Raw genomic sequence first — 18,867 nt, forward strand, 5'->3', positions numbered from 1 at the left:
TTTATATTTCAGATTGTTGTAGCTGGATTTTCTGCTTATACTGACATGAGCCGTGCACATGAAACAGCCAATGAAGTCAGACGGATCCACAAACAGTTAGTGGAATCACAGAACCAAGCACAGCTCTACAACAGTCGAGAACGCCTCTTCGAGATGCCAGTGACCAATGTTAGTAATTCAACTAAATACAGGGGCAGGAATAATGAATATAAACCTGAAAGTAATCTATTCTGTGTCTTCAGTTATTCACTGTATATACTCATACAGATACCACAGGAGTGATCTTTGCTGGTGACAATTTAGCAATATACATAGTGCAGAGAGTAGAGTAAATTTACAAGAGATGCCAGGGAAGATCTTTAATGGTGGTGCCAATATCTGTTGGGAATTACCCACATATCCATGTGGCAGTTCCAAAGTGGTGCTTTGATGCCTTAATACAATGATGCAGCTGCTTTTGCTGCTGTTTGTCCTTTTGCTTCATTAGGAACTCTCCATAAACGTCCATGCGGAAAGACTTTTCTACTGGCTGGTGAGAGAGGACGTTTTCACCAACAGGAAGTGGTTAGCACAGGCTCCCTGGGAGAGAGAGAGAGTAGCAGGGCTGAGGTGGGCAGGATATTGGGGACATTGCCATAAATTTTCAGTCTGACATATCAGGACCCTTTCTCTTGGTAAGTTCAGGAAATAATTTTTGAATCTGTGACTGATTAGATTTTAGGAGACAGATTATAAAGTAAAATGGAGCCAAGGCAACTAAATAGATCTGAAATATATTGATCTTAGTGAATGTCAAAACAAATCTGAGGAAAGTATGGTTATTCATGTCCCATATTTCTCTGCTGTCCACCTCCACAGACATAGTACAGACCCAGATCTTCCCAAGTAGCAACTTGTGCAAGCCTTACTCATATGCTAGTATTAATGAATGAGCCTGTCAGCAGGAAGGTTGACCAATCTTAATACTTAATTAAATATAGTCAATCCTCCTGCTGGCACCGACCATCCAGGTTCATTCATAAATAATAGTCCATGAATGCAGATAAATATTTTGTTCATTATGGAGGAAATAATTAACAGGGGCATTGGCTTCCAGAGTCATGTGTTAACCATTGTTACTATATCAGTATGACAGGCTTTACAAAATGTCCAAGGAATTCCAACCATATAGGGATCTATGGACAACTACATCAGACTGGTTACGTTGGCATGACAGTTGGATGAATGATCCATTGAATACCATTGACGCAGAACAAGTAGAACGGAATGTAATTGATGCCTACAAGATAGTGCATCGGTGCACCAAGTACTTCAAGGACATTCCAGGTAAATAGTTGTTTTAGTTTTCATCCCACAAAGCCTATTCTGATCATTTCAAAAGTGTTTAACTTTTTTTCTAAGAAATAACTTATTATTCACTTTTAGTATTTCTGTTGTTACAATCATAGAATTATACAATCAAGGAAAGAAACATTTAGCTCAACTCATCCATGCCAACCATAGTGCCTTCCTAAGCTAGTTCTATTTGCCTGTATTTGGTTGCTATCTCTCTAAACATTACCTGTCCATGAACTTGTCTAAATGTCTATTAAGTAGTAATTATAACTCCCTCTATTGCTTTCACTGGCAGTTCCCTCATACCACCCACTGTGAGAAAAATCATGCCCCTCAGCTTCCCTTTAAATTTTTCTTGTTTCTCTGTTCTCTGATTTTGGACTCACCAATGCTGTCTAATTTTGGAATCCCCTACCTTGGTAAAAAGGTTGTGGCCTCACACCTCACACCTCACACATCGATGATTCTTATGATTTTATAAACCATTTGGACTTCGTCACTACAAGGAAAATGGTCTCTGGCTATCCAGCCTCTCCTCATAACTCTGTGAATCCTTTTTGTAACCCCTCTAGGTTAATTGGAATTAACAAATATTGCACAAAATACTCCAGGTGCAGTCTCACCAAATCAATATGCTGAGCAGTTATGCAATAATGCGCATCCTGTTGCAAATTTTAGCAAGGGCAAGGTTTCAGAACAGAGGGTGAGAAATTGAAGGCTAAGAATCAAGGCTGGTATTGAGTTGGTGTGCCATTATATCCTTAGGTGTAGGAGTTAAAAGATTATGGCCAAATTGGGGGCATACGATTGCCACATTCTTTCATAAAGCTACATTATGCGTTCTTTCAAATGAGCAAGGAATGGGACAGCCAAAAAGGATGAGTGTAACATTTGTTACCAGATAATGTCACTTGCTTCAGCATCATGGATGAAAGATTCTCCCCTCATCTGCTAGTTACATAATATTGTACTGTGAAAAAACTATGTTGTATTATGTGTGAAATGTTGAAATTTACATATATATATTTTAACAAGTTTAAAACTAGCTCTTGGTTTTAGAAATTCTAGTAATAGTCTGAAGAGAAATGAGCTCATTACTGTATTTGGATGGGAAAATTATCTTTAATTGTTTTATAAAGAAAGCAAACCAATGCATGAAACAAAAGTGAACAGACAAATGCAGTGAATGGTTGAGGTGGGAGAGTGGAATTAGGGAGTGGAAGCACTGACAACATCAGGATAAATAATCCATTTCTAACTCCCATGTCTTTTTCTATGTAATGTTCATTAGTGAATGTAAATAACTGACTAATCAGTATTAATGAACATCTTGTGTATAAGAACAAATGAGAATATTGGATATTTTGAGGATTAATTTTGATAATACCAAAGAGGTTAAATGGAAACTCATTTTGCTTTTATTCTAAGTGTACTATAACTCGGATATTGTGGACCAAGGGTGGTGAAAGATTTGTTCCTTTTTGGCAAAATTCAGAAATTTGCTAATTATACTTTTTCATTTACGGATTACAGGACTTTCAGAGGTTGCATTAAAAATCCGATCAATGATTGAGGAATTTAAACCGTATATCCCCCTGATTCAAGCACTGCGAACTCCAGGCATACGAAACAGACACTGGGAACTTCTATCAGAGCAGATCCAAACTCCCATCAAGCCTAAAGCTAATCTGACATTTGCACGATGTTTAGACATGAATCTTCAAGACCACATAGAGGCCATTGCCAAGGTAGCAGAAGTTGCTGGAAAAGAATATGCCATTGAACAGGTAAGTTTTCAAAACTTGGATTTAAACTGTAAAACTGCTGTAAAATATTTGTGCTTAGTGAAGCTTGGAAGAAAGGTACAAATGATGTTCTCGAGGGACTGGTCCTGTGCCTGTGATTATCCATTGCCTTGCGTAATGACTGGAGGTAGGTCTTTATACCACTTCAGCCTGAACTGACATTTTTCTTGAGCCCTTAGCTCCCAGTGGAGCATAGGCCATTGATGATCTCCCATCTGCATAATCCAAAGTTGACAGTCTGGTTGGAGCTCATTAATGTTTCTGTAATCCATTGTATCCACTGTACAGGGGATTGGTATATGCATCTTCAACAGAGCCCCTGTTGGCTGGCGTCACCCATAAGACCATAAGACATAGCAGAATTAGACTATTTAGCCCATCGAGTCTTCTCTGCCATTCCATCATGGCTGATCACGGAATCCACTCAAACTTATAGACCTGTCTTCTCGCCATATCTTTTGATGCACTGACTGATCAGGAAATAATCCATTTCTGCTTTAAATATATGCATGGACTTGGCCTCCACCACAGTCAGTGGCAGTGCATTCCACAAATTTACTACTCCCTGGCTAAAAAAATTCCTCCTTACCTCTGTTCTAAAAGGTCGACCCTCAGTTTTGAGGTTGTGCTCTCTAGCTCTGGATACCCTCACCACAGGAAACATCCTCTCCACATCCAGCCTAACTAGTCCTTCCCACATTCAGCAGGTTTCAATGTGATCCCCATGCATTCTTCTAAATTCCAATGAGTACAGGCCTAGAGCTGCCAAACACTCCTCATACATTAACCCCTTCATTTCTGGAATCATCCTCGTGAATCTTCTTTGGATTCCCTCCAATGACAACACATCCTTTCTGAGCTATGGGGCCCAAAACTTTTGACAATACTTTTGACAAGACAAAGTGCAATCTAACGAGTGTCTTATAAAGGCTCAGCATTATCTGCTTGCTTTTATATTCTATGCCCCTTGAACTAAATGTCAACATTGCATTTGCCTTCTTCGCCACAGACTCAACCTGTAAATTAACCTCCTGGGAGTCTTTCATGAAGACTCCTAAGTCTCTCTGCACCTCTGATGTTTGAACCTTCTCCTCATTTAGATAATAGTCTGCACTATTGTTCCTTGTACCAAAATGCATTATCATAGATTTCCCAACACTGTATTCCATCTGCCACTGTTTTGCCCGTTCTTCACATTTGTCTTAAGTCCTGCTGCAATCACATTGCTTCCTCAGCACTACTTACCATTGTTACATACCCCGTAACTGGGTCACTTACCAGCAAAGATAGAGAGCTCCGTTGAAGTCTGATGGTACTATTTTTAATGGTATTGATAAAAATACACAAAAATAATATCAATGCAAACATACATATAATATACGTCATCAATACTAAATCTAAAAGTGCAGGTGTAATAATAATCAATAAGAAATAGCTCTATCGTTGTCTAGGGGATTATGTATTGTCCGATGGAAATATAAAAGATCACTCAAGTTCATTCAAGCTGCAGCTTTTGGTTGGAGAGAGAGACGGATTAAAACTTGCCCATTCCTTTTATGATGTCGATCCTTCGAGAGTCATTGGGGCTGATTTATCCTTTGTTGTTAGCTAAAGCCGTTCTTCCGTGGCAAGACCCACCAATTCAGAGGCAAATGGAAAAGGACGCACGTGGGCTTTTCCACCGGCTTTCGCTATTACGCTGTTACAGGAGTTCTAGCATTTCTTCTATTGCGTCTAAAGGGGCTGTTCCCCAGACCCTCTTTTATCCCCACTCACGGGTTCTCAGATGTCACTCAGGGTGGAATGATGCCATCCCCCAACCAGCCCACGTTACCTGAGGGCTTCCATGAAGTACAGTATTCAATACACAATTCCGTCTCCAAGAGACAATGACCTGTTCTGTGGCTTTGTATCGCTGGGGCCAGGACATTCCAAACATCTCTCTCTCATTTCCTGGGTCTCCTGACCTGACTTAATAGCGTTCTTGCGATTCTCAAAAAGGAGGGGGGGCACAGGTGTAACACCACTCAGACTATCTTCGTATCATCCGCAAATGTTGCCACAAAGCCATCAATTCCATTATCTAAATCACAGACAAACAATGTGAAAAGCAGCGGTCCCAATACTGACCCCTGAGGAACACCACTAGTCACTGGCAGCTAACCAGAAAAGGCCTCTTTTATTCCCACTTGCTGCCTCCTGCCTATCAGTCATTTCTCTATCCTTGCCAGTATCTTTCCTATAACACCATCAAGATTTTGTCTTGTTACCAGCCCCATGTGTGGCACCCTCTCAAACGCCTTCTGAGAATCCAAGTAAATGACATCCACTGTCTCTCCTTTGTCCACCTGCGTGTTACTTCCTTGAAGAACTCTAACAGATTTGTCAGGCAATATTTCCCTTAACAGAAACCGTGCTGACTTTGACATATTTTATCATTAGTCTCCAAGTACCTCGAAACCCCATCCTTAATAATAGACTGCAACACTTTCCCAAACTCCGAGGTTTGGCTAACTAGCCTATAAATTCCTTTCTTTGTTTTCCTCCCTTCTTAAAGAGTGGAGTGACATTTGCAATCTTCCAGACCTCCAGGATCATACCAGAATCAAATGATTCTTGAAAGATCATAACAAATGCATCCATTATCTCTTCAGCAAAACTCTTTTAGGAATCTGGGATGTAGTCCATTTTCTCCAGGTGATTTATCTACCTCAAGAACTTTGTAATAGCAATGGCACACACTTCTACTCCCTGACACTGATGGACCTCTGGCACACAGCCAGTGTCTTCCACAATAAAGACTGATGCAAAGTATCCACTAAGTTCATCTGCCATTTATTTGTCTCCTATTACTACCTCACCAGCATCATTTTCCAGTGGTCCAATATCAACTTTCACCTCCATTTTATTCTTTATATAACTGAAAATACATTTAGTACCTTTTCCCTTCTTATAGCTTTTTTGTTTGCCTTTGTTGGATTTTAAAAGCTTCTCAATCATTCAACTTCCCACTCACTTTTGCTACCTTATATGCCCTTTCCTTGGCTTCCCTTGCCGGCCACAGAAGCCTAGCCCTGCCACTTGAGAACAATTTCTTCTGTGGGACATATCTATCTCACACCTTGTGAACTACTCCCAGAAACTTCAGCCATCTCTGCTCTGCCATCATCCCCACCAGTATCCTCCTCCAATCCACCTGGGCAAGCTCCTCTCCCATGCCTCTGTACTTCCCTTTATTCCATTGCAATGCAGATATTATTGCTTCTCCCTCTCAAATTGCAGTATGGATCAAATCATATTATGATCACCTCCTCATAAAGGTTCCTTTACATTAAGCTCCCTAATAAGATCTGGGTTATTACACAACACCCAATCTAAGATACTCTTTCTCTGAGTAGGCTCAAACACAAGCGTCTCTAAAAAGCCGTCTCGTAGGCACTCAACAAATTCCCTTTCGTGCGATCTGACACCAACCTGATTTTCCCAATACTTAAGTCTCCCATTACAATTATGCAATTACCCTTATTACATGCCTTTTCCAGCTCCCTTTGCAATCTCAACCACACATCTTGGCTACCATTTGGAGATCTATATATAATTCCCAAAACAGCTTTCTACCCTTGCAATTTTTTAATTCCACCCATACAGATTCAACATTCTCTGACCCTTTTGTCTCCTCTTTCTAAAGATGTAATTCTTTCTCTTACTGACAGAGTAACACCACTGCCTATGCCTTCCTGCCTGGTCCTTTCCGTACAAAGTATATCCTCTGACGTTAAGCTCCCAATTATGGCCTTCTTTCAACCACGACTCAGTGATGCCCACAATGTCATACTGACCAACCTCTAATTGCTCCACGAGTTCATCCACCTTATTCTAAATGCTATGTGCATTCACATACATCTCCTTCAGACCTGTGTTCTTTGTCCTTTGGAAATTTGCCTCAATGGTGCAATTTAACTCTTTAATCTGTCTTCATTTGTATCCAATCATTGGCTTGTCCTTCCTTACATTCAGGTTAATCCTGCTAGCTCATCCTCAGCTCTATCATCCTGGTTCCCATCCCCCCCCGCCACATTCATTATAACCACTCTCAACAGCTCTAGTATATCTGCCCGCAAGAATATTGGTCCTCCTCGGATTCAAGTGCAACCCATCCCTTTTGTAAAGGTCTCACCTTCTCCAGAAGAGCTCCCAATTATCCAGAAATCTGAATCCCTGCCCCCATTCCAATTCTTCAGCCACACATTTATCTGCTACCTCATTCTAACCCTCACTGTCGCGTAGCATGGGCAAGCAATCCCAGGGTTACCACCCTTGAAGTCCTGCTTTTCAGCTTCCTTCCTAATTCCCTATATTCTTTTTTCAGGACCTCTTCCCTTTTTCTTCCTATGTCCTTAGTACCAATATGTACCACAAATTCCCTCCCTTTTCAGGATATTGTGGACACATCCAGAAACGTCTCAGACCCTGGCACCTGGGAGGCAAACTACCATCTGTGTTTTCTTTTTGCATCCACAGAATCACCTATTGTCCCCCTAACTATAGAATCTTCTATAACTGCTGCTATTCTCAGTTCACTTCTGTGCCACAGGGCCAGACTCAGTGTCAGAGGCTTTGCTGCTGTTGCTTCCCCCAGGTAGGCCATTCCCCCCAACAGTATTCAAAATAAAGTATTTGTTGTTGAGGGGGGATGGCTACAGGGGTGCTCTCCACTATCTGTCGTTCCCCCTTACCCGTCCTGACAGTCACAACATTTATATGTCTGCTGTTGCCCTGGGGTGACTCCCTCACTGTAACTCTTGTCTATCACAGCCTCACTTTCCCTAACAAGCCGAAGGTATTTCCACCTCTCATAACAAGGACATAAGGTTGAACTTTAAGAGGCCCTGAACTGATCTAGGAGGGGTAAAACTAACCAAGACTCACTGAGCATTACAAGCCAGAACTCCTTTCTAAAATTTATCAAAACTGTGAAGGCAACTAGTGTAATATAACTGCAAAAGAAATACATGATAAAAATATGCCTTTGTGCTCCAACAATCTTACATAGGTCATATGGTCTTATAGCTTTAACTGTTGACTGTTTATAGCCATTTATGTCCATAGGTTGCTTGATTTAATGTGGTTTTTCACAGTTTTGATAGAGAAAGATTCTTAGTTTATGAGCACCTTGAAAAGTCATTTATCTAGCCCTTACCTATTAACGTGGACAACCATATTATGAAAGACCTAACAAGGAATCAATGATTAAATCATGTGTTTGGGCTTGTTTTGTTTGTGTTTCAGAAAGAATTGTTCCTTTTGCAGAGTGTAAAACTGCCAGTTAGTTTTAAAAGCTTATTTGAATAAAAAAAGACATGTGGTTATAGGGATATAAGGACAGTGATGTTAGGAGCATGAAGTTTATACATAGATGACACCAGTGCAGAGAGCAATATACTGCATTCAAGTGAGAAGAGAGTGGACCACACGACCACAAGTTATACTAAATCAGGAAAAACATATAGAAGTGCCATGCATTTTTGTAGAACTAACGTAGAATGTTCATTTAATTTCAAAGAAAAATATTGAAAATGTCTGTGAGAGAGAGAGAGAGAGAGAGAGAACATAATAAACTAAGTGCAGTGGTAGGCCACATTGACCCTCAAGTATGCCATGCCATTCAATATAATTATGGCTAATCTATGCTAGATTCAACCCATTTTATGTGACAATTCTCTACAGACCAAAATTCTTTGTTCTTTCAAAATGTACCCTCCTTCTTGTTAAAGACCTCCAATTATCTGTCTTCTGTAACCCTGTAGGGCAGAGAATTCTAAACATTCATCAGCTTCTGTGGAAACTCCTTTGCGCCTCAGTTTTAAATGACTGTCCCCCTTATCTTGTAACTATGTATCCTCCTTCAAGACTCCCTCACTGGGAGAAATATCACAATACCTACCCTGTCCTACCCTATTAGAATCTGATGTTTCACTAAGAATGTTACCCATTCCTCTCAACTCAAACAAAAAAATTCTTTATATGCTCATAATTGAGCAAACTTCTCATTTTGGTAATTAGCACAAGGAATATCTTTTGGACTGCCTTGAATGCTAGTATGTATATCTTCCTTTGATAATTGTAATTTAGAAATGACTTTTTTTCCTAGATTAAATATTCCAACATCTTGGTAACAACAGACATTTAACAAAAGTCCTGCTGAAGGGTTTCGTCCCAAAACATCGACTGTACTTTTTTCCATAATTGCTGCCAGGCCTGCTGAGTTCCTCCAGCATTTTGCGTGTGTTGCTCGGATTTCCAGCATCTGCAGATTTTCTCTTGTTTGTAATTAAACAAAATGGCTTATAATTATCCACATTTTCTCTTTCACTCTTCTTGATTGACGTTTTATAATTTTCCATTCCATTGTTAGCCTCCTAACTTCTCATGCCTTTTCTTAGCATCCTGCACCATACTCCCACTTTCCAATTGAATCACACAGCAATTAGTCTTAATCAAGAAGCAAAGCTGAGAAAAATTCCAGTGTCAGTAAGAGAAATCAAAGTTCACTATTTTGCTGCCATAGCATCATCTTATTAGATCTTAATTAGAGTATCATATGCCATGTTGTCATCTAGGACAAATATTAATAGCTTGACAATGTTGTAAAAAGAGCAACAGAAATTGACTTCTGGCTGGAAGCATCTTAATGATTTAAACATGCTTAAGAAGTGACTTGTTGAGTAGAATTAACCTAATTTATAAAATAAATGAAGTGTTGTTGCCTTCGTCTATTCAGGGAATATTTAAGTATTACTGAGTAGGGAACATGCCTAATTTATGTAAATATACTGATTATTATGCATATCTTCTTTCCCAGAGAGTAGTCTCTAGCTTCTGTTGCTGATGGACTTGTTTATACCTTCGTGAGGGAACTATACTAATAGTTTGTTTTGGAGCATGGTCAAGTGGTTAAGGCATTCGTTTAGTTATCTGAAGGTCGCTAGTTCGAGCCTTGGCCGAGGCTTGCATGTGTGTCCTCGAACAAGGCACTTAAAGCACACATTGCTCTGCGACGACACCGGTGCAAAGCTGTATGGGTCCTAATGCCCTTCCCTTGGACAACATTGGTGGTGTGGAGAGGGGAAACTTGCAGTTTGGGCAACTGCCGGTCTTCCATTTAAAAAAAAACCTTGTCCAGGCTTGCACCCTGGAAACTTTCCAAGGTGCAAATCCATGGTCTATCAAGACTAACGGAGGCCTACATACTAATAATTCATTTGCTAAAAAAATTATTTCATGCAGAAATAAGCATCTTTCTAGATTAACATTTGATACTTTTCTGTGTAATTTTTCAGGGATGGAATGGTTTTGATTGGCTGAAGTATTTTCCTCGGTATTTTTTCCAATTTATTGCTGCGCTTTTCTCTGTTCTTTTGTTTTTCATAGAAGATCAAATTATTGCAGGGATTGGAAGGAGTTTGAAGTTATGGAATGATGGACAGATTGTAGTGGGGTTGCAGAGAGGCATAACAATTTGGAATGTTGGTATGAAATATATTGTCAGGAAGATCCTGCCACATGGTGTGCCTTTTTTCCCTATTAATTTCTTGTTTTTATATCATTTGAATCAAATAATACTTTCTCTGGCAGCAATCTGTAATATCAATCACTGCAAAAGAAAAAAGGCATGATAAATGTGGGGCATAATATATATGCCAATAGAGAGGTTAGACTACCTTGATAAGATCTTTTCCTTTGATGGGCAGACTTTATTGTCTGTAAAAATGATTATTGGTAATTTCTTTATGTTCCTCATCATGTGGAGCTTAGAACATTACCCTGATGGTGACTCCATTAAGTAGCATAAGTTGTTGGCCCATATTTCTGTCCAAATTTCAAGGTTGTCAGGAGCTATGGCTATTAATGATAACATTACTGTAAGTATGTATTTAATTATCCCAGTTAGCATACAATATCAAAGTATATTGGTCTTTGTTCTGGGGCCTCCACCATAGTAGCTATAAGAATTGACTCTGGGACTGTAGGAAATTATTCTGACAGCTCTGGATACCTTTTTTCTCTAACAAGTGACTCTACTCTCTTCAATTGATCAATATCGAATCCAGATGACATTGGATGCAATCTCCACTATGTAGGAGGGTGATCCAATTCTGTCCTTTTGCCTTTGGGTATCCACCACTGCTTGAATTGTCTCAGGACATTTATGTAATCTTTGTGCGTTCATGGTGTGACCAACGTAAGTGATGCTTGATTTAAAGTATTCATATTTGTCTCATCATGCTCTGAATCCATATACTTCTAATCTTTTTAACACTGTCTAGAGATCTTGGAGATGTTCCTTGTTATCCTCACTGGTAACAATGATGTCATCCAAGCGGCACTGTCTACCAAAGTGCAGGTACAGATGCTACTTCCAGAACTAAGCTTATCGTAGCAATGAAGCCCTTTGTGAATGCTTATGATGAGAATTCTTTGGACTCTTCTTCTATCTCCATCTGTAGGTAGGACTAATCTCAGTCCATTTTGCTGAATTGTTTCCCTCTAGAAAGGTTTGTAAATATATCTTCTGTCCTGGGCAGAGGATATTGATCAACTTTCAGTTTTGGGTTGATGGTGATATTAAAATCACCACAGAAACTGATGGACCCATTCTTCTTGGCTCCTGGGACCACTGGCATTGCCTATGAGCTCCACACAACCTTGGAAAATACCTTCAGCCTCCATGCAATTGATCTCACTGGCTACTTTATAGTATAAGGAATCAGACAGGCTTTGTAAAACTTGGATGTGGCATTTTCAGTTAATACTATTTTACTCTTGGTATACTTGAGTTTTCCAATGCCATCCTTTAACACTACTGTGGCATTATCCAGTAGCTTTCTTAATTTGCTTTCAGTTGACTGTATTACAGGGGGATGTGGCATGCATATGCTGTATGGATCTCCAATCAAGTTGTAGTTGTCTCAGCCAATTTCAGCTCCACAATTCTGGCCCTTCTGTTTTTATTACATACAAGCCCAATGTGACTGGTTGGTTCTTGTATTTCACTGTTATGAATGCCATTCACACTGGAGGTATCTTTTCTCCAGTATAAGTTCTTAGCCAGATATCTTCAGGCTTTAGTACAATGTCTTTGAAATGCCGTTCAAACTCATTTTTTGGAATGACTGAAACAGTCAAGTCAGTGTCCAATTCCATTTCGATTAATTTGTTGTTTACTTCTGGTGTAAGCCATATTACTTGTCCCTTGTTAGTTTTCACATTGTAAATCTTAAGGCGACTCAGTCCGGTGTCACGCTCATCATTATCAGATATTTAATCGACAGTATGCAGATTAGTGTTTTTTTTAATTACAACTTCAGATTTTATCATTTTCACTTCCCTGTGCAGTCTGTTTACTTTTTTCTACCCAACATGCTCCTTGCATATGTCCTACTTTGCTGCATTTTCTGCAAGTTTTACTTTTAAACCTGCATTGGTCTAATGTATGTGAGCCCCTGCCACAACAGTAACACAATTTGTTCATCCAGGCATGTTTCTGTTTAGATGTTGTAATTTTGTCTAAGCTCTCTTTCTTTCCTGACTGCAACTCAATGGCATCTCTGGTTGCTGTTTCCATTAATACAACAATTTCAACTGCTCTTTTAAATGTGAGTTGTGGTTCAATTAGGAGCATTTATGAATGCTTTCTTGAAAGATTCCTCAAACTAAATGATCACTCAGTGTATCATTAAGTTAATCACTGAACTGACAATGCTCTGACAATTTGCTCAATTCAGCCAGGTAAACTGAAATAGACTTCCTTTCCTTTTGATTCTGCTGAGGAAACTTAAAGCATTCTGTAGTCCCCAGTGGTTTCCACTCTAAATGTTCCTGCATTATGTCAAGACATCAGCAAAGCTCATTTCAGCTGGGTTGGAGCAGTTAAACTTCTAATGGCTTTTCTACCCATTGCACTCATTTTCAATCATCTATTTAATTTGCTTAAAAATACTGTTCGATTTATTCAGTATACATCATCCAGTTATCTTTGGCAATTGAACACATCTAGCCTTCTGATGTAGCCAGCTATTTCTGCTTTTTATTATTATTATTATTATTATTATTATTATTATTATTATTATTATTATTATTATCACCTAGTACTCAATGTTTATGAACCTATGTCCATAGTGATTGCTTGTTAATTTTTTCCGTTTTCTCCCTTTTTTTGATTCAAATGTCTCTTTCCCTTTCTGAAGAAAAATGTGTTGCATGTCAACAGGTAGGCAGTCATCTCAGGTTCATTTTAAAACTTCCTTGTCACCACTGTTATGTTTTGTAACTCCAGAAACTAATTGAAAGAAAAGCACTGGGGCTGGGATACTTCTCCACTTAGTTTTCTTTTCTGATTTTTAGTGACATTCATGTATGAAGTGGTGGTGTAATCATGTATGTCATTCACATACTTCTTGCATATAATACATAATGAATTCTGTAAACAAATAAAGAATGGTTAATCAAGCAATATATTAAAAGATTCGAGATTTAAAGTACATTTATTATCAAAGTATGTATGCAAAATAAAACGCTGAGATTCATCCTCCTGCAGGCAGCCATGAAGCAAAGATTCAACATGCGAAGAAAAAGAACAAATTGTGCCAACGGCAAAAAGCGAGTGAACCACATATAGAATATCAAACATTAAACCAGTAGTATTCAAATTAGTTAAGTTCAACACCGTGCCACTAGCCAATGCAGGCTGCAGAGCCATTCTTCGCCAAAGTGCCACAGTCCCTATCGATCCCCTGATCAAACCACTTAAAACCAGCAAAAAAAAGAGTAAAAGCTCACAGCCTTGCCAATCAATCCTGGCAATATGGATCCCAAGACTCCTGTACTTGCCTTTGACAGCAGCTAGCAATGGGGAGAGGAAGACAAATCAAATCCAGGCAGACAGTGCCAAACACCTGTCTATCTTCCACTCTCATTCTCATTGACCTCCACCTTATTCAACATCTCAATCAAAGAGAATCAATGGAATCAACCATGGGCTTGCAGCCGGTCTCCAGGCTGCACATTCCGGTCCAAACCTCATCAAATTCCCTCAGAGACTGCTAACTGCCAGATCACTCAATCAGACCCCAAAACACACAATCAAAATGTAAATCATAGGTTCCAAACACACACAGTTTTGTGGAATATTCATATTTGAAAGAATAAGTAAAAGAAGGAATTTTGTGAACTGTCAGCAGGACTTTGCCATTGGTCTCATTGTTTGCTGTGGCAATTTGTCTGTATCTATTTACAATATTACTCAAATATTACTGAAATATTAAATACACTACAGTCTTCTGTAATCCTGAAGAGATTACTTTGCATATGTTTTTTTATTTACCAGGAAAATAGTTCGCAATTTTTTTTGTGTTTTATAGTTATATAATGCAGATCCAAAAACCAATCTAACAAGTTTATATTGCTATTTATATTATATGAACACTCTCTCAACCTACTTCATACCTTTGATCTCTTTCCTTCTATTTCATTCTTTTTCATGCCATTGACTTCAACCACTTAATGTCGTAGCTAGTTCCATTTTCCAACCACTCAATGGGTAATAAGGTTTCTTTTGAATCCAGTTTGATTATGTGAATTTTGATGTTCATGGTGTTTTCTATACCATTAGGAGCTAGTTGAAGCTCAAATCTGAAATCCAAAATTGATATTGCATGTTGTAAAAGTAAGTGGTTTCTGCTGACAAGTATCTTGGTATAGAAAATAGAATGTGTCTGAGAGTATTAAGTTCAAAATTTTGTCATTGGCAATATGGTTGTAGAAGATAATGATATTATGCTTCCCATATGGATATTGCTTCATGTAAATAGCCAATAATATTTTTTAAATATTCAGTGCTTCATGGTTAGTCTGTTAACTGCTATGTACAAAGTTATAGCAGATGAAGTACTAAGATAAAGGACGTTGGATGTGGAGATTTGTGAACATTGAACTATCTTGAGTGTTTCTGAGCCCACATCTCTGGAGGGAAATATTAGCCTTTGTATCAAAGATTAATCAGACTACTTCCTGTACACAGGTTTCCTTATTACATACATGAAGTGGTATTCCCTGAAAATTGATATGATTTTTTTAAGACATTGAGAAAAACCAATAGGGTAAACAGACCTTTGAAGTGTAAAGAGTAAAATTAGGAAATATTTCAAAGCACATAGGATGGAACACATGTAGAATTCTTCAGCAAACATAAATGGATACTGGGTCTATTGTTAGTTTTCAATCTGAAATTGTTAAATTATTTTAAAATCCGCTACAAGGAATATGGAAAAATGAGTTATATTACCAATCAGCCATAGTACTGAAAACTGATTATGATATCATCGTGTGTGTGTGTGTGTGTGTGTGTATACGTGTACGTACATATGGAACTGTAGCTTTTATTAGACCTTGGAGAAGTGCCTCAGCTCTGAACATCGACTTTTTGTTCATTTCCATGGATGCTGTCTGACCTCCTGAATTCCTTCAGCATTCTGTTTGTTTTGCTTTGGATTTCCAGCATCTGCAGAATCCCTTGTGCTTTTGATTATTTTCTGTATATGTCAGAATACTTTAATGAGTTGTCTTCTTCATAATCAGACATTGCTTTCACATTCCTTCCCCAGTGGTGTTGAATCAGAAACAGAATCAGAATAAGGTTTAGTATCACTGGCATACGTCATGAAATTTGTTGTCTTGTGATAGCAGTACATTGCAATGCATAATAATTTTTTAACTATAAATGACAAAAGAAATATATACACTGTAAAAATTTAAGTAAGTAGTACAAAGAGAGAACAAAAAAGGTAGTGACGTAATGTTCATGGGTTCATTGTCCATTCAGAAATCTGATGGTGGAAGGAAAGAAACTGTTTCTGAAACATTGAGTGTGTACATTTAGGCTCCTGTATCTCCTCTTTGATGGTAGCAATGAGAAGAGGGCATGTCTTGGGTGATGGAGGTCCTTAATGACGGGTGCCACCTTACTGAGACATCACCTTTCTAAAGGTGCCCTCATTGCTAGGGAGGTCAGTGCCCTGATGGAGCTGGCTGAATTTACAACTTTCTGTCGCTTTTTCTGATCCTGTGCGGTGGCCTCTCCATACCAGATGTTGATGCAACCTGTTAGAATGCTCTCCATGTAGAAATTTGTGAGTCTTTGATGACATATCAAGTCTCCTCAAACTCCTAACGAATTATAGCCATTGTCATGCCTTCTTTGTAATTGCATCAATATGTTGATCCTAGGATACATCTTAAGAAATGTTGACACCCATGAACTTGAAACTACTTACCCTTTACACTCTGGTCCCTTGATGAGGAGTGGTGTGGGTTTACTCGGCTTCCCTTTCCTGAAAGTCCACAATCAATTCCACAATCAATTGTTGTTGTGACACCACTCCACAAGTTGATCTTTCTTGCTCCTGTATGCCTCCTTGTCTGAAATTCTGCCAACCATACTTGTGTCTTCAGCAAATTTATAGATGGTGCTTGAGTTGCGACTAGCCACACAGTTGTAGGTGTAGAGAGAGTAGAGCACTGGGGTAAGTTCACATCTTTGAGGTGTGCCAGTGTTGATTGTTAGTGAGGAGGATGGGTGATAGTCATTGAAGCAGCTCACCCTGTTTCTCTTGGGCACTGGTGTGCTTGTTGCCCTTTTGAAGTAGGTAGGAACCTCCGACTGCAGCAGTGAGAGATTGAAGATATCCTTGAATACTCCGGCCAGTTGGGTGATAGAGGTTTTTGGAGCCCTACCAGGTACACCATGAGGGCCTTGATGCCTTGCGAGGGTTCACCCTCTTGAAAGATGTTCTGACGGCATCCGTCAAGACAGAGATCACAGGATCACCAGACACTGCAGGCATTTGCACTAGTGCAGTTTTATTCTTCTTTTCAAAGCATGCATCAAAGACATTGAACTCATCTTGGAGTGAAGCATCATAGCTAATCACCATGTTAAGTTTCTTCTTGTAAGATGTAATGGCTTGCTAACCCTGCCAGAGCCGATGTGCATTAGATTCCACCTCTAACTTAAGTAGGAATTGTTTCTTTGCTCTTAAAATAGCCTTCTATAGGATAACTTGGATAACTTGTCTTGGATCACCAGACTTGAATGTCATAGATCTAGCCCTCAGCAGTCTATGGAACACTTGGTTCATCCATGACTTTTAGTTTGAGAATTTCCAGTATGTTTTTGAAGGCATGCACTCATTCACACAGGTTTTTATGAAGTTTGTGACAACTGTGGTGTATTCATTCAGGTTTGAAGATGAGTCCCTGAGTGTTGTACAGTCTACTGACTCAAAACAGTTCTGTAAGTGCTTCTCCACTTCCCTTGCCTATGCCTTAGTGGTCCTCACTACAGGTGGTGAGGTCCTTAGTCTCTGCCTATATGCTGGGAGTAGAAATACAGCAAAGCGATTGGATTTTCCATAGTGTGACATGGTAAACATTCTTAATGATAGTATAACAGTGGTCAAGTGTGTTGGCTTCTCTGGTTTCACAGGTGATATATTGGCAATAGTTGTTCAGGGATTACTTCATGCTGGCCTGGTTGAAATCCCCCACAGTGACAGGGAAGATATCATGATGTGCAGTTTCATTACTCTGATCACTGTGCTCATCTCCTCTAGATCGGTTCTGAGGTTGGCCAGAGGTGCATTGTACACCACTACCAGGATGACGGTGGAAACCTCCTTTGGCAGATAAAATAGAACCCTAGATACTCCAGGTCGGAGACAGAACCATCACATGCACATCACTATGAGTTAACTATAAAGCATACTCCACCTCTTTTACTTTAAAAGACTGAGCTGCGTTGTCTTTGTGGGAAATGGTGAATCCATCAGGCTGCAGCTCTGCCGCTTAAATGGTGGATGTGAGCCATGTTTCAGTAAAGCAAAGTCCCTGATGTCTTTGGTCTGAGGTCTTCAATTTTCTATTCCAGAGATTGTACATTCACCAGCAGGGTAACAGGGAGTGCTGGTCTAAAGACTCTGTATTTCAATTGTATCTGTGAACTGGCTGGATATCTGCACTTCCATTTTCTTAAAGGGGAACCACACTCAAGACCTGAATCTGCTGTCTGGGATCTGCCAATATAGTGAAATTTCAATACTGATGGATTTTATAAACATCTTAAAACGATGTTGCTTACTGAAGTACTGATGGCTGTGTCTGTGGATTTCAGATGTAGTAGTCCTAAACGGGAATATTTGGTGATTCCCATTAGAACTGCACACAAAGAATTGCCATTTATTATTGGCATCCTGTGTTGCTTTCTTATGTTCTTAAACCTAACTCTTTTGGTTACTCTGTTATTGTCACTTAACATTTCTTATTCTCCAGTCTGCACTGCAATCTTTGCTCTATTCTGCTGTTTTGCAGTTGTTGTATTCATGACTACTTTTATTGTTTACTCTGTGAGCTTCATGCGAGCAAAGAATTTCATAGTATCAGTGATTTTACGACTATAAACTAATCTGTAATATGTAGCAGAACAGGAGTGAGGAACTGAGTGGCAGAACAGGCTCAACAGACTAAATAACCTACATCTGTACCTCTGTTCCAATGTGGTGACTGAGCTGTCATCATTTGGAAATATGTTGTTAGAGAACAACCTTCATTCCTCGTATTTACAAACTAACCTGAAATATTTGCATCTTTTAATGCACCAACCTTATTCTGCACA

At 39.2% G+C, this 18,867-nt stretch overlaps 1 protein-coding gene across 1 annotated transcript in view; it reads left to right on the top strand.

Moving 5' to 3' along the window:
- dnah1 (dynein, axonemal, heavy chain 1) overlaps positions 1 to 18,867 on the top strand; it is a 357,521-nt gene that overhangs the window by 97,155 nt on the left and 241,499 nt on the right. Inside the window, exons 18-20 of the mRNA XM_059944450.1 lie at positions 13 to 168; positions 1,128 to 1,326; positions 2,869 to 3,122. Coding sequence (XP_059800433.1) covers positions 13 to 168; positions 1,128 to 1,326; positions 2,869 to 3,122 — 609 coding nt within the window. The remainder of the gene's footprint in view (positions 1 to 12; positions 169 to 1,127; positions 1,327 to 2,868; positions 3,123 to 18,867) is intronic.

The sequence above is a fragment of the Hypanus sabinus genome, chromosome 19 (assembly GCF_030144855.1).
Source record: "Hypanus sabinus isolate sHypSab1 chromosome 19, sHypSab1.hap1, whole genome shotgun sequence".
In the NCBI taxonomy this organism is placed as follows: Eukaryota; Metazoa; Chordata; class Chondrichthyes; order Myliobatiformes; family Dasyatidae; genus Hypanus; species Hypanus sabinus.